At 32.6% G+C, this 17,505-nt stretch overlaps 1 protein-coding gene and 1 long non-coding RNA gene across 2 annotated transcripts; both read right to left on the reverse strand.

The window, feature by feature from the left end:
- Positions 1 to 372: 372 nt before the first annotated feature.
- On the reverse strand, positions 373 to 10,469 carry LOC125052306 (protein FAM98A). Its single transcript, XM_047653062.1, has 10 exons — positions 10,323 to 10,469; positions 9,673 to 9,905; positions 9,256 to 9,395; positions 8,693 to 8,828; positions 7,742 to 7,896; positions 5,508 to 5,708; positions 4,974 to 5,057; positions 3,365 to 3,561; positions 2,996 to 3,129; positions 373 to 1,018 (listed from the first exon to the last, which is right to left on the reverse strand). Exons 1-10 carry the CDS (start codon positions 10,358 to 10,360, stop codon positions 918 to 920), a joined length of 1,419 nt encoding a protein of 472 aa, XP_047509018.1. The 5' UTR covers positions 10,361 to 10,469; the 3' UTR covers positions 373 to 917.
- A 2,478-nt stretch (positions 10,470 to 12,947) lies between these two features.
- LOC125052307 lies at positions 12,948 to 17,057 on the reverse strand. The gene is made up of 4 exons (XR_007117434.1): positions 17,030 to 17,057; positions 14,404 to 14,430; positions 13,655 to 13,681; positions 12,948 to 13,079 (listed from the first exon to the last, which is right to left on the reverse strand). It is a non-coding gene; the product is annotated as an uncharacterized LOC125052307 (long non-coding RNA).
- Between the last annotated feature and the right edge of the window lie 448 nt (positions 17,058 to 17,505).

Here is a 17,505-nt window from a genome sequence, read left to right on the forward strand (position 1 = left end):
ATTTAATTAGATGTATATTCTTAAATTTTTCAAACATTGAAGAAGACAAATGTTTAATACTTGTGGAACTTATTACATTAATTCTAAATATACCAATGAAGGAATTTATTGATGGTATTAGTATTTAAAAATATAAGGTTGTTCATCAGGGGATTGGTACATAAAAAACCTTTTACTAACATGCAATAAGGCGAATCACGAATATACATTAGTACTTCGATGTGGCTGAAAAAATAATATATATTAATATATATATCGCTGTCAAGGCACGGTATGCAGTTATTGCTATTTGCAAGGCATTTTTGTAAAACCATTGGCAATTAAATCTTCAAGATTAGAGATATAGATTCTTAGAATCTTAAAGATATAGATTCTAATTTTCACTATATCCACTCCATCTTTTGAAATTTTTTGACAATTACTAAAACTAATAAGAAATTGATTTAAGATGATGTATGTTATAGTAAAAATTTAATTTATCTGTGCTTAAATATTTCATAATTAAAATATTTTTCGCACTAGTGATGGGTCAAAGCTAAAACGCTAATAAAACTATTTGAATTTCTTTAAAACATGATTCTTAACTTTTCTATGAAGAGAATTTAAGAAAGTTAATAATAACATGCCTAAAAATCACTAGCGATTTAAATTTATATATTACTGCTAATCTAATAATATAGTTAAAGATGAATATAACTTAAACTAAGTTGACGGTAGTATTAAATACGTACTTAAAATGGTAAGTTTTTTGCTGCGGAAAATTTATTAATTTTAAAATTCTATTGTTTAATAAAGAACTTAAAAAATAAATTGTATAATAAATAAATGAGGGTAGATTAAAACTACCGTCAACTAAGTCATGAATAGATTAAGGGTGCCAAATGTCAGCTGAGAGCGGAAGTGTCAAACGCGGGGTGTCAACGGCGGCCTCTGTACCCACCGCGACCTCTTCTCTCGTCATGCTCGTAGCGTTGGTAGCCCTGTTGATGACCTGGGTTTTGTTGGGGTTGGTAGCCACCTGAAGAATTAAAACATTTAAATCAAAAGCCAAAATTCCCGGGTTCAACTCCTGGCCAAGCAATAAATCTATATACCAGCCGGTTAGATATTTTCTTTAATTCTGGAAATAAATATAGCGTCTGTTACTCAGAGATAATTAAGCTAATGGTAGGGGAGCCCAAGAGGGGATTTCGGGATTTACTAAAGCGCGGCAGATTAATATATAGGGGGATACCTTGTACCCGGTTAAGTACCTCCACAAAATATGAGGCCCATATATAAAGCCGCACGTGAAGGAGACAGGATCAGTTTAGTAAAAAAAAATTGACCATCAGAAATTCCCGAGCGCGTCAGATTAAGGTAGGGTGAGTTAATTACGTCCTAAAAAGTGTATATTCCACTAATCTGACAATTTGAGAGTGTCGGAAAAAAAGGGGAGGGCAACAAAGTTGTAAAAAAAAAACGTCATCTCGACATTCTCGAGCGTAGCTAATTTTTTTTTTATTTTGAAGGAAATAATTCAAGAATAATGAAAAATATATAATCTGACGATTTCCGCAAGCCGAAATAACAAAAATTCGTCGATAAAGTTAAATGCGTGCAGCTGCGTGATGCCTACATTTCCTTAAACCGATCGGAATCTACTAAACGGCGTTCTAAATATTTCCCTCAAAATTACATTTCCTGTGAATTTGAACCGATTCGGACCGATAGATTTTGAGAAATTTTGAAAAATCTTAAAAAAATAAGAAATATTTTTTTTTAAAGTGGTTTCTTTATCGATCAACTTCAAAAACTAATCCGCCTTTGAGCTTGAAAAACCACGTCGATCGCCACCAAGCTGGTCAAAAGCGGTTGATTCGTTCGAGAGATATCGTACACGAAAGAAACCCGAAAAAGTGTTATTTCGGGATTACTCCGAAATTTGTGGTTCGATCAATTAAAATTGCAAAATTATTTATGAGGATGATAAAACTGCGTCGAATGCCGCCAACCGCGTGAAAATTGCTTGATCCATTCAAAAGTTATTGCGGTTTGAAAATTCCAAAAATAGTGTTCTATGAAACTTCTATCAGACTTTCGAGCTGGGAGAGCTCAAATGCATAGAAATGTTATTTCTTTGAACTCAGTGAGCTCAAAATATCAATTTTAAGCGCCCAGGAATGGAATTAGCGGGAAGTTGCAGGGATGGCCCTTTAGGTGAACCGTTTTTCTATTTTTTTTTTGGCAGATCAGGCGAATCCCTCTAGATAATCGTCAGATTATGAGACAGTACGTTTAGAACATAAAGATGAACCACATATATCTTAATCTGACGCGCTTGAGTATTTCAAAATTGCGATTTTTTTTTGCAAATTAAGAAAATGGCTGTGGGTTTGCGTCCCATCGAAATCGTCAGATTAGTGAATGAGAGCTTTTTTTTGGTGCACTTAACACTCCCTTAGAAAATCTGACGCGCTCGATAAAAAAAATTTTTTTTTAATTTTCAACCCTTAAATACAACCACCCGCATCATGCAAACGATCAGATTAACATACGTACATTATTAAAAATACGTAGGGCATAGATGCTATCAATATCTGACGCGCTCGAGGATGTCCATGCAACAGTTTTTTTTTACATATTTAACTATCTATAGCCGCTTCCCCCACCGATGAAAAGGAATTTATCATATAACATTTTTTTCTTCTTTTTATCTAAGCTTTGCATCCCAATAGGTCTCTACGACGCTCGAGTAAATCCCCATTTAGCATCGTGGGCTCCCCTACCATAATGGTGAATTTCAAACTCAGTCTAGTAGTTTGAGTTTTTTGTAACATACATTCAAAAATACACTTCATTCCTGTTTTTAGTAAAGATTAAATGAGAACTATATTCAATGTGTCAACTACATATATAAAAAAAATGAAATCTTTCAATCTCTTATAGAAAAACATTTTTTAACTAACATAATATAATAGTATGAATAAGATATATTACCTTGATTATTATTTACCTCTTTGGTTATAGCTGCCCATACTATCGTAGCCTTGATTGTAATTATTCTGGTTATTCTGGCTGTAACCGCCAGGTGGCACTTCGTAGGTTTGGTAATTGCGGTTTTGGTTAAAACCAGGACTACTTTGAGGCCTGAAACAAAAGTGCACTCATCATAAATTTGAGTGAATTTTTTACATTTTCTTGTGTCATTTTGTATAACTATATAAGATGATGAAGCAATGTTATAACTGAACCAAAATGTTATGGAACGGATAAGTGGAGGAAGGAAAATTCATAAATTTGTGATACGTGATGTAATATGTGATGTAAATATACTATAAAATGTATGTTTTATATTTATTGTGACTCTTGGACTTAATCTCACCGCTGGTCTCCATTTCCTTGGTTGTATCCACCCTGGACTCTTCCCCCACCACGTCCTCCTCTCTCTCCGCCCCATCCTCCTCTCTCTCCACCCCTTCCTCCTCTCTCTCCTCCCCTTCCTCCTCTCTCTCCTCCCCTTCCTCCTCTCTCTCCGCCCCTTCCCATTCCATCTCCCCCACGGCCTCCACCGCGACCACCCTGAAATATTTTTTAGTTTTAACCTTATATTGCTAAGAACAATTATTAGTTTAACACAAAGATTAAATATAATTTATAAATATATCTTGGCGTATTTTATCATTGGGAATTATTATAAGAAATATAACAACGCAAACAAGAAGCATTTACATTTCTCCAAGCAAAGAAATAATAAAAATAAGTAATATAAATTTATAACATTGTGGTCTTAAATACTGCAGCGACTAGCAATTTTATCACAACAATATTTTGTTTAACACAAAATTTATTCTTATTACAATTAAAATAAAATATTCCTCATTAGCAGCATGTCTGGTCTTTACGTTGAAATTTTTTTTTTTAATATTTTAGGAATAAATATAGCCGTATAATGAAACAAATACGGATAGGGGCATTATAAATGGTGATTTTTTAAAATCAGTCTAATTGTTGTTCAGCTTATTTACAGCCCTATAAAAATACAAATAAATCAAAGTACTAAATAAAAAAAAATTAACTACTTTAAAAGTGTGTACCAAGTACAGGATATATTTTCTTAACAAATATATGTTGCTAATGGATACTTTTAAATGCCAAGCAAATTATCTCCTATCTAAGTAATTAGTTACTAACCAAAGTAATTTAATTAGGCAAATTACAATAGCACAGTAAAATTGCAACTGAAGGATCAGCAGATATATTTATTGTATACCTGATAATGATTATCCGAAGTTGTCTGTTGAGTTAAAAAAATATGTAGGAATTTATTTATACAGTTACGGTCTACCAAGCTATATAATATATTTATTGATTTAAGCAATGAGGAATGTGCATTAATTATGTATGTTCAATAATAAACAAATAGGTCTCCGGTGCTTGTCATATTAAGTCATACTGATTTTTTAAGTGAAAACTTCTTTAGCGGCGTTTTACACTTTTTTTGGGATGGGTAAAAATGTTAAACTCGCGTCAGAACACGTGACCTAATCGAAAATTCGTAAGACGGATGGAGAGTAGACAGCTGGCGTGACGTATTTAATGTAATATAAATTGTAATGTTTGTGTACGATAGCGCAATAAATAAATATTGTATTCTACCACATAATAATAGTACTTTTATACTGATAATTCAAGCAATTCATGCAAAATTATTCCCTAACCATTCCAAAATATTAAAAATGCACAACGTTAATATTCAAGTTTTCACTTCTGCCGGCACTCCCGGAGTGCAACCCGTCGTTTTAATTTTCTATTAATTGTAGTAAGTCTATTGTGTATGAACACACAACCTCAGGACAGCTAGGGTCTGAGGACAGCAGCAACACTGCTTGTGGCCATATATTTGTCAAATATTTTATGCTACTGTTCATTTTTTTTACTGGAATATAGAATATTTGTACTTATACTTTATCAAATACATCATTTAAATATACCTGTGGGGCAGATCTCTGTTGCCAAGATGGCATCTCTGGTGGTGGAGGCTGTTGTTCATTAGGGCGACCTCCTCTATCTGGAACCTGAAATGAAATTGATTTTAAAAGAAATAATTTTAATTCACAATTTAGCAAATAATGTTTCATTGATGATGTGATAATTCTTAAATTAAGTTTATATTATTAATAATAAAGCTTTATTCATGACAGAAATATTTTATATATATTAATAAATGTATTAAAAAAAATCATAGAAAAAGATATCTATTTAGATTATTTTGTAAATAAAAACTTGCACCTCAGAATGGTGTATCTTTAAAGGCAAGTAGGTAATCAGCCTTCTGCGAAATATTAAAGACATCTTGACAATGTTTTCCTTTACTGTACTTGCGAGTGTTTTGCGCCCTTCGACAGGAAGTGTATTAGTGCACAGCCGGAATCGAACCTACGATCTCAGGGATGAGAGTTGTACACTGAAGCCACTAGGACAACACTGCTTTTATGATTTAGTCAAGGGCTAATTATAATTCTTACCCTTCCAATAAGCACTTTGTTAACATCACTCTGCGTGTTCTTTCTAACAGAGGCACTTGAAGTTTTTTCAATTTGCAGCAAAGATGTTCGCGCAGCGAGAAAATCCGACAGCTTCACATTTGGTTTGAGTTTCATTTGTTCCCTTTTTGGTCTATATGTTGACTGGATTACGTCTCTTTTCGATTTCAAACGGTCTGACCACTAAATAAAATACAGTTTTATAGCTTCGATCGGAAAATTATTTTTAAAGAAACAAATGTTAATTTTTTTCTTTAAAAAAAATATTGGTTGTTTGTAAAGTAAGTTTACGATCGAGATGTTTACGTGATAACGTCTTATTGGTGATATAAGTTTTTGGGAAGTAAGGAATTAATGAAGATAACGATTTTTTCAAATTTTAAATTACATCTATCGTTTTATTCACACTTTTGATGATAAATTTCGGGTGTAAAATGACAATTTTACTTATTCGACTATGATATACATTTTTCTTCATACATTCACGGAATGACTGGCAGCGCTCGAGATGAGACGGGAGATCGGTCCGTCTCTCTCTCGTTATACCTGCGATCGCGCTCGTGAGGTTTTGGTGTGACACAAGTTTCTGAACATGTCACCCGACTAAAACGATTTTAAAGACGTTATCACGTCAAAATCTAACTGTAAGAAATGAAGATGTTCCATAAATGTAAAGAAAATGTTCCATATTTTTTTACAATTTAATGCAGGAATTTCGTATCTGTATAGGTTTGGCATCTAGCATTAGCATAGTCATTAGCTCGCGTTTTGTCACGTGGCCAAGTACATACGAATTTGTTTCACGTTAGTGGGTCACGCCTATCGAAAAGTGACTTTGTCTTGAGCTTGTTAGTCATCATTCTTTGTATGGTGTGTCAAATGTCAATTGTCACTTGAATATTTTTTATCATGCAACTTTTAGTATTTAAAAAAAGTCTTTGAACAAGTCGTTGAGCTTGAACCAGCAAATAATTGTTCAAGGATGGATTAAAATTAGATAGACTATAAATTATCTGTATACAGGATATAAAACTGTATGTGTTTAAAAGCATTTTGACTCTGTTAGTGGGACATTTAATAGTCCATACAACTTTGACAAGAAAAAACATATTTCTAAGAATAGTTATGGTATCCATATCAAACAAATAAATAAAATGGACTCCCAAAATAAATAAAAAAATGTGCGTGTACTAGTGTACACACGTTAGAAGTGAAACTTCTTTATGACCTTATTTTTCGAAAAATTATCTATATATGCAACTAACTTTACAGAAATTGGTTAAATAAAGTTAAATTAGATAAAGTTTAACAAAAGGCTTTTAATATCACAGACTTGAATACAAATAATACAATTATTTCATTTTACCTTATTACCACTAAGATTATTACAGAATTTCATAAATCTATATATATAAAAGAAAGTCGTGTTTGTTACAACACTTATAACTCGAGAACGGCTGGACCGATTGCCATGGTTTTTAATTTGTTGGATTTGTTTCCGTCCCGAATAGCAGAATAAGCAATAAAATATCGGATAAGTTAACGAATAACTATAAATAAATTAATTAATTTTACGAATGCAAAAACCATATGGTGCCATCTGTTGACAAAACTACGCATCATTTTACATCAAATTCGTGTCAGTTCAAGAAATTCCGATCTTGAGGTGAATGAGGAGATGCATAACCATGCTTTGATCCTGATCAAAAGATGTTGGATATCAGAAAGTGCTTAACATGCAGTATCGCCATATTGACGCTAGAGAGAAGATGCCTAATGTGTAAAACTGCCATTCTTCTTTCGCAATGGCAAGCAATAAAACATTTCTGTATTTGCAAAAAAGTTGTATTAATGTAATACTTAACATTAATAAAATCCTAAAATAAGTTAAATTAAAGTAACAACGATATTATAAGGTTGTAGGGCGGAACGAAGTTAGCCAGGTCAGCTAGTTGTAATATAATTTTTAGTATCATTGTTATAGTTATTATAAATTTTTGTTATTAATGGTTTAGAATCTCTTCAAATCAACCGTGGTAGGGACGAGAAAAAGACGCGCGTAACGGTCAAATGTGACGCGTAACCGAAAAATGTTACACTAAATTTTTTTCCAACCCCGATAAAAAAGTTTCACTTCAAAAACTCGAATTTATTTAATATATAATTTACTTGAGTTCATTCTGAGACAGCTTTGGGACATTTTAAATATAACTCACCTCAAAACTCTGTATAGTGCATTCTAATCGGGTAATTAAAGTCTCTCTCCTTAGTCGATATTCTTCAAATAGCTCTGTAAATGTATTTTCTAAGGATTTCCAGTCTTTTTCATTTTGTGCTTTATTGTATAGTGACTTGCCAACTAATACCGCACCTGTAAATTACATGGTCAATGATTACATGAGTAAATTAAAGATACAGTTTATTAGGAACAGATGTTTCATCCAATCAAAATTATGCTTTCGCTAGAACCAAAACTCCGGACTTACGCAAGGTTCATAATCAACTACATGAGTATACACTATGTTGTAAAAGAGAAATTTATATATTGTATCAATACATGTATTTAATAAATTCTAACTTAGGTTATTATTTAAAGTAAAGTAAAGTAAAAAAATCATTTAATCATATAGGTAACATAATGTACACTTATAACTTGTCAGTAAAGAAAAACATATTATTGCTTCTAATTTTACATTTACTGCCAGTTCTCAAATCAAGGGCGTAGAACGGAAGAGAAGAACTGGCAATAAACTTTCCGTCACTCTTTTTAATCGCCATTTTTTTTTACACAACGTTTGTAAGGAGCTGCAACCATTACAGCATGTTCCACATGACATATTAAGTAATTAATAATAATAACATTTAAAATAAAACAAAGACTTGTCCTCTATCAGCAGGAGGCATGGTGAAATAGGAGCACGCACTTACATTCTTGTGGGAACAACACGCAAACACATAGTCGAAATAACTAACATCACCGCATACACTATTTCAGGTACGACCAGTCACCACAAGTAGCACCCGTTCACGAGTATGACGCATGGCCAGCCATCGGCCCCCTCGCCATATTTAAGGGAGAGAGTGTATTATTGTTATATTCAAGAGTTTATAAATAACAGTGTATATAATTATAATAATTAAAAAAATTAGAAGCCTTAATCATTTACCTTCTTTATGTAATGTTTCCTTTAATTTTGCTTCTAGCTTTAAGAATAGTACTTCTGGAGTGATGTTTGGTGGAGGTTTGTTAAACTTCAAACTAATCAATATGTCCTTCAAGTCCTTTGCTGTTGGTGATTCTTGCTGAAAATAATTAAACAAATTAAGTTTTATTTTAAAACGAATGAATTATACTAACAGCTGTTCCTTTTAACCTTTCAACCTTGAGGTCATGACCTGAGGGTTGAGAGGTTCACAAACATATTGTCGCTGTAGAATGATAACCTTGTATGTCCAGAGAACCAAATATTACAGGAAACGATAAAAATGTTTATTTTTGTCACAATATTAGTATGTGCCTTTGTCCACAGTTTTAGATGGTAAAAAAGACTTATTTACTAAAACATTAATAAGTCCTTACTTCATGAGTATATAGTTAAATGACATATAAGAGTCTAAGAATAAAAAATAAATGTTTTTTTAACATACGATGTAATCATTCTACCGTAATAATATTTAAATCACAGCTGTGTGTAAAAGGGATATACATGATATGACAATGCCAACTTACTACAACAATATTCATCCCAGTCCCTTGTTTTTCTTTTGGACAATCAACACTGACCATTCTTGCGGACATCAACTCTGACACTAAATAATCCAACAGTAGTATTTTGTCTTCTCTTGATTCCAGTCTAGATGACATGTGTCCTAAAAATTTATGATATCCTTACATTAAAGTGTAAATTAATATTAGGTTATTTATAAATAAGAAATATTATACAAAAGCATTTTTCAATGTATCTATTAATTGCTTTCTATTGATATATGCTTTGCGGTGTATAGGATAGACACATGTCTTAATCTATTTAACTAAACCTTGAATGCCTTTCAACTTCCTGCCTTTTTGTATGGACTCTGCCATGGAACACTAAAAATACCATAAAATCTTTTCAGAGTTAAGCTTCTACTAAAGATGACAACTCACCTGTCACTAATTTCTTATATGGGCACCCCAGTTCTTTTAAGAAAGAGCTCAATTCTAGTAGAAATGTGCTAGATTCATCGGGGTCATTCATTATATTGACAGTTTCTTCTAAATTGCATAGCTTTTTTATTTCTTCAGCTAAAATGTGTACTAACTTTGTATATTCTAGAGATTTTGGGCCTCCATCAATGGCTTTTGCAAATGCAACTTCATCTGCTAAAGGTCCTTCATAACTAAAACATAGTAACACAAATCTATACGGAGAGCACTGAAAATCTAGTAAATAATCATTCTAGAATCAATGAACAAATTAAAAAATTTATGACCTCATTATATGAACTTAAGGATTTTACTATTATATAATATGAAAATGTATGTATATATAATTGTCATATAAATGGGGTGTACTTCAATGATGAACAGAATATATATTAATCTACATACTAGTATGATTTTGTATGGGGAATGTTAAAAACTTTTTTTATAATTTTATAACAGTCTTGAGGCATGATAGGTATGAGTATAAAAGGTAGTCAAATATAAAGAAATTAATCGCACACAATAATTTTAACAAATAAATTCACTATAAATCTAATCTAAAGAAATCTAATATTTTTGCCCATCGACGTTTTAATATCAGTAATTCTTACCCGAGATCATTCAGTGAATCTATTATATCATTTTCCATGGTAAGAGCTAATACTACTCTTCAATGTTCCTTACTTATTGTAAAAATATATTATTCCAGAAAAATTCTGGACCGGCTATGAGATCTGCACATTTGACATTCCACATGACAGAATATAAGTCACATATTATTGAGTTTTGACAAAGAAGTATTGACAATGAAGTAAAATCAAATGTCAAAAGTTTGAATGAATACCTACTACTACATATTTTGAGCCATATATACATAAACGAATATCAAATAATCTGGGCTTTTAATATATTTGCGAAAAAGGGGCGACCTTGTCCTTAGAATAGTATTTAAAGTTTCAATTGGTACAAAATTGTATTTTCAAAATTAGTATTCAATTGGTATTAAAATGTAGAACAACACTAAATAACTAACAAGACTTATATTATTTAAAAAGATTATTGAAGTGTAAATATTTTAATCCTGTCTGTGTGTCGCCTGTAACCTCATTTGCCGTTTACCAGGGGCTGGACACAGGTTCACTTTGTCATCTGACAATTTTGTCTCAAGGCCCAGATGATAAATTAATATAATTTGTACGTTCTTGGTGAATATGTACCGTGTCATTGTCTAGACTCTAGATCACAAGGTGTGATGTCTTTTTAACCCCTTTCAGTCCCTAACTCTTTTATTTCTCTTATTTTACTCAAATTCGTTTCTATTTAAAGCCCCACTTTAGTAATTAACATTACACCCTTCTAGATAGATCCATGAGCGGCAACGAAAATGAATTTTACTTTTCGTACACGCATTCGATATTACGATATTAATAATAGGACGTTGTTTCATTTGGGCAGAGAACACACTAACCTATTATTTGATATTTTTGTCCTATAGTTAGTAATGAGAAAAATGGTCTTGTGGTATTAACAATTTCTGAGCGTAGGACCGGGATAACGTACCGCGCAATTTGTAGGACAATATGTCTGTTAAATTACATAAATATTAACTAAGTAAAAAAAAAATCAGCTGGTTAGTAATCATTTATGATGACCTCGTTATCGATACATGTCGGAAAGAGGGGACTCTTTGATCAAACCATAGATTTTGTAGGACAAATATTTTTTCGAATAATTTAGATAATTGTCTTGAGATTTAACAAAAATAAATCAGTTAGTAATAAATATTTGAGATTCATCAAATCAACATATTTTATCCTTGCTACTTCTGTTAGCTACCACAATCGAGAGTTTCGTACAGGAAATTATTGGGCGTCTCATCAAAATAAAGCTACTCACGGAAAATTAGCTTGATAGTAATCAAGTGCAAAAATAGGCGATGGATCCCGGACTATAAGCTTTTTGTGGGTAAACGCGTTACCCAATTTTTCTTCACGTCATAAGTGTGACTCCTTTTCGCTGGATGTTTATCTGGGACTCGCTTACCCTGCCTGCATAGTGCATACGTATGTATTTAAACCCTCACGCTGCAAGCTGCCCTGCGATTCTGTAACTCACTTTTCGAACTCACACAGCGGTTTTCGCATCGGCGGTCGCTCTCAAATCAGTCGTGAAGCAGTCATTTTATGATTTGGCATTCTGATAAACAATAAACTACAAGCTCCCACCTTTTCAAAATGCCAAATCATAAAATGACTGCTTCACGACTGATTTGAGAGCGACCGCCGATGCGAAAACCGCTGTGTGAGTTCGATAAGTGAGTTACAGAATCGCAGGGCAGCAATCGACTTAGACGACGTGACACGGTAACTAAATTCTTATTGTATGTATGTATTTACTGGGAATATATATAAGCTTCGACACATTTTTGCATATGTTAAAAACATGTTACTCATTCTTCATAGCATTATTAAATTTAGTATATTTACATGAAAAAATATTCCGGGGAGTTCTTGGAATTTTATTCGACTTTAACCAGCAGGGACGGATTCTGTTCTTCAGATAAATAATAAATAGTGTTTAGATACTAAAATTTTGCTGGTTACATTTACAATACCTTTAATCATTTTTACAGTTAAAAGAAAAAAATACGAACATTATTTTATTCTGAAATACTTCTTTTTATTGTAAAATTTGATAGCAGATGTCATAATTATAAATGCTTTTATCAATACTCAAGAATTTTTTTATAAATTCAATTGGCTCTAATTAAATGCCAATCTGTCGTTTGCTATACTGATTTTACTGTAGTTGGTAATTAGACTCGAAAATATTAAAATTAATTCAATAATATGACTAACTGTTGAATGCGCCTCTGGGATTTTTATGATTTATGATAATGCCATCTTTACGAAAATATGCCGTTGAATGACAGTGACGTTGACTGTCATTTATTTTTCATACAAAATAAAAACGGCTAAACTTTCCCGCTTTATTCATAATCTAACTACATCAATCTAGATAACTATCGTTAGATAATCATTAATTTGTATATTATCAATTTCTGTCAATATTTTAAATTGATGTATCTATGATTACTGCACATTGGGAAAAGTTTTCATCTTATCTATGGGTTTTCAATTTAAGTCCATCGCACATAGACTAGTAATTATTACGACTTTTTACATTTATTATGTTAACGCAATGTTCTGTATTAAATAAAAGACAATACTAGATTTTGCGATATATTAGTAGTAGTGGTTTTCTTGTTTCATTGGCGCGTTATCGTATTGGGGATAATGTTCTGACCAGGTTTCGCCACCTTCTTTGAAATCTCCATTCACTAGATACTTGCAAGAGAAACTGCGACACTGAAAATATAATTATTTTGACATAGTGTTAGTGTGTCAGGGAATGTTATGATTATCAGCAAAAGTGATGATCGAGTCATTTGACCAGTGATTTTTATTGTTGCTTTGGTTAGTCATTGAGATTTCTTCTATTACTTTTACGGATCACAATTTAATTTAATTTGATTCGATTTGTTAGTTTGGAATCATTACTTAATGAATAAAAGTACGAACAAACAAAATTCAAATCAGTGTAAAATGAAAACGCAAACTGCAGAATTCATTATCGATTACAATATTATTTAAAAATTAATCTTCTGTAATACTTTATAAAGGTAGTACAGGGGCCTTAGTCAAGATGCCTTAACAGTAGTATATGTAGAAAGTCGAAAACTAAATTTGTATGGAAATGACAGTTCGTGTCGAAAAGCTTTAAGGCAGGAAGTTGTTAAGGCATCTTAAGCTACCAGCATTAAAGGTACACTGCCACACGGACTTTTTTCGGATTTTAACGGATGGTTTTAATTTTCTATTTATCCATTTTTAATTATTATTAGGTATTAATGTAGATTAAGAATTATAAAAATAAAAATTACCCCAGCTTCACAGTCGTTTCCTAAGCACTGAAAAAAACTTATATAGCTTAAAAACATCATTAATAATATAGTATTGTATTTTATTGACATAACTTTTAGACATAGAAAAACACTTTTTGAACGGATTTGAAGTTATGTTTTATTATAAATTTACAATTAGTTTACATAATTTAACCGACGTTTCGCGTGCTTTACAGCGTGCGTGGTCACGGTGACTGAAGACAAAAGGTGTTGAGTGTCAAAAAGTATCACAACTGTAGAAAAAGTTGTGTTATCTGTATTTATTTCCACGGAGTTGGTTTCGATCAGTCACCGTGACCTCGCACGCTGTAAAGCACGCGAAACGTCGGTTAAATTTAAAATTATGTAAAATAATTGTAAATTTATAATAAAACATAACCTCAAATCCGTTAAAAAGTGTTTTTCTACATAATTAATAAAAGAAAGAAAGATATAATCTAAAAATATAATGGAATAATAATATTATTAAAAATGTAGATTTTTAAAGGTCTGTGCCTATCATTCCTGAATTTCTCTCTTGTTTCAGGAAATCCGAGTGACATTGGATAACCTTTTAATTGTTAGATTAAATACCAATGTATGAGATTAAATCCATAAGACTGTTCATAACGTAATATTACTTCTGTGATATATTTATGAGCAAATAAAAACTCAGTACTAATTCTCTTTAACACGACTGTAATAAGTTCAAAGATATTATGAATAATAATAATATGTAAAATACTCACTCTGGCTTCACACGCCATGCCTTCACACTGAAAATATATCAGAAATGTAGTTGCTCACGTGCAGGCCAGGGTTGTACAATATTAATTTAATTCACCGTTTATTACATTTACCACAATTATTTATCGCAAATTGGTAACCAAAGTCAATTGGCTTAAAAGCTGATAATTAATTAATTATGGTATGAAACTAATTAATATAATTATAAGGCTGTATTTAGTGTCACGCCGACCGCACGCGCACCGTCGGCGCTGATGGTCGAGATATATGAACTTCTAGGAAGCGTTTTTGAATGACGCGTAGCTATCAGCGCGCACGGTGGTCAGCGCCGATGACTGCGCGGCCGTACGCGTCGCGCGTCGGCGCCGCGTAGCTGTCAGCGCTGACGATCGCTAGAGCGCCTCTGTTTTCAGTGAGCGTTGTAGTGTCGAACGGACGTCGTCAGCGTGTACAGTCATGGCAAATCGCGAAGTGGATACAGGTCGAGTAAGGCGGTCAGTACGATACTAAAACGAACCACGCTGAGCGTCAGCGCTGACGAACTTCGCGCTGATCTATGAGCGCTGACGGTGAGCGTGAGACTAAATTCAGCCTAAATGCAAATAATATGTAGGTACTACTACCTTTAATGCGTAAAGGTACACTGCCACAGGGACCAAACTTTTTAAATTTGTTTAAAGAATACTGTAAATACCGTATATTTTTATGTTTACGCACGTGCCTCAGCTAGTTATAGGGCAAGGCTCAGCACTAAGTCTGACTCCTGTCAACAATGTGATTTTGACATAAAGGAGTCATAGTTCGCACTGTCTCATTTCTAAGTCTCAACCTGATGCTCTATTCTCTATTCGGACCATACCCCTTGGGACGCATGTTGGACGTAACTTCGTTAACAGCGGAGTCAAATTAACAATTTATACTAGACTAGCGGACCCCACAGATATTGTCCAGCATGATATTTCAATTAGGATTTCGATTAGGATATTAAACAAAGTATGAAAGTATCGATCAGCGACATCTGTCGGGCTGATTTATGAATCTAAACCATACAGGTCTCGATCCAAACGCATATCTACAAAAAAATTAAATTCAAATAGCTCCAGCCGTTTAACAGGAGTTCAGTGACATACACACGTACAGTAGAATTATATATACAGTAGAACCTCGTTAAGTCGAACCTCGATAAGTCAAAAACCTCCAAATCTCGAAAAAATGTTTTGTTCCCTTCCCTTAAAACACCAAAACCTCCATTACTTGAAATCTTGACCCTCTGTTAATCGAAATAATCACAGAGTCCCTCCAAGCCATTTTGGTACATATTTTCACTCTATAACTCGAAAAATTAAATTTGACCTCTGTATCTCGAACATAGGAACGTTTTATTTTACAACCTTTACAACTTGATCATTTGGAATTTATTATCTCTATTGTTCGAACAAAAATAAGTTACCGACTTTAAGAACTTGCCGACAATGTGAGTACACTATTGTTTCTTAGAAAACATTTTAGGAGTATACAATAATAAATTTATGACTCATGGAAACACGTGTTTGCTTGCTGTGTGACAGGTGTTCAATTTTGAATACTCAAAATTTATAAGAATAAACCTCAAACTCTTTATGTCGAATCAAAATCCGCCTAAGTCGAAATCCTCCATAAGTTGAAAACTCTATAACTCGAATTTTTTGGCGTCTCCCTTGATGTTCGACTTATAGAGGTTCTACTGTATATGTAATCTATCTTTTAAGTTAGATCAAACTGCACACGGTGTCCAAATTTGATTGAAATCGGTTAAGTAGTTTAGGAGTCCATAGCGGACAAACAACGTGACGCGTAATATATATATATTAAGATTAAGGAGTTGTCTATGTTTCATTAAAATAAAAATCAATTAAATAAATATTAAAAGCTAACAATATATAAAGACTTGTAGATATGAAATTGACACCCCTTAGAAAATGTAAAATGCAAAACTCGTGCAAGCGGCACGGTTCTGCAACTTCTTACGCCAATATATTAAAACGTGTTACTTTGATAACATTTCGCGATATTAAAGATGTATGTTGTATCCAGTTCCCGAACTCTACCATTTTCCCACCCTAAATATCATTGCTTGGGAGACGGATATATTTTGTTGCACACTGGATGAATTCACAAGAAATGCATTTAAATAAAAACTTTTTTGACCGGATTGAAGTTACGTATTATTATAAATTTACAACTATTTAACATAATTTTAAATTTATCCGACGTTTCGCGTGCTTTACAGCGTGCGTGGTCACGGTGACATAACACATAATACATAACTTCAATCCGGTCAAAAAGTTTTTTATTTAAATGTGTAAAAGTTATGTCAATCAAAGACAATACTGAGAAATGCATTATTTATTATTATGTAGTTATAAAAAGGTCTAGAATGCTGTCTCCGACACTATCGACATCTTTATAATATGTTCCCAGAGTAGGAGTAGTAGTAGTTCAGTTGCGATATTTTGTATCTTATGTATGTATAATAATTATCATTTATTTTCGTTTTTTAGTACTGTTAGGATAGTGTATGTCTTTTTGTGAATAAATATATAAATAAATTGAGTGAATCACGAACACTTTAAATTGACAAATACTTACTCTTGCGCTACAATCTTCACCGATGCACTGTAATGGGAGTAAACGTTTCGGTTTTAAGATAGTTTATTTCTCAAAGAAATTTCAAAAGAAAAATTAAATTTAAGGTAGGTTATCGTAATATCAAATTAGAAAATAAGCTATTTAAATAAAAAAGTTCTCTGCAAATACTAAAATATATGCATTCGCTAAAGTAAAGAAACAGGTAGATCGCATTGATGTTACAGCAGGCATGTGTGACTATTGAATTTGTTAGAATTAATTCTAAGAAAGAATTCTTAGAAGTAATCCTTCTGTAGTAAGAATCCAGCGGTGTCGATAAGCCTTAGTGAAGCTTAGAAAGCTTTGAAGCAATTACCTGTCTTGGTATCAAACAAAAACACTTACCATAGCGAAACAGCTTGGTCCTTTACACTAAAAATCATATTGTTTTAAACAATATTGGTACTACAAAATTTGTATTTAATACACTAGCATAC

This window comes from Pieris napi, chromosome 9 (genome assembly GCF_905475465.1).
Source record: "Pieris napi chromosome 9, ilPieNapi1.2, whole genome shotgun sequence".
Taxonomy (NCBI): domain Eukaryota; kingdom Metazoa; phylum Arthropoda; class Insecta; order Lepidoptera; family Pieridae; genus Pieris; species Pieris napi.

What these genes read in the sequence shown, in the direction of transcription:
- LOC125052306 (XM_047653062.1), bottom strand. Translation starts at nt 10,360, where the DNA reads ATGGAAAATGATATAATAGATTCACTGAATGATCTCGG. An exon ending in GATTCACTGAATGATCTCGG is followed by an intron (nt 9,906 to 10,322) that starts GTAAGAATTACT and finishes ACTATGTTTTAG; the next exon opens with TTATGAAGGACCTTTAGCAG. An exon ending in CAAGGAAATGGAGACCAGCG is followed by an intron (nt 3,130 to 3,364) that starts GTGAGATTAAGT and finishes CTTTTGTTTCAG; the next exon opens with GCCTCAAAGTAGTCCTGGTT.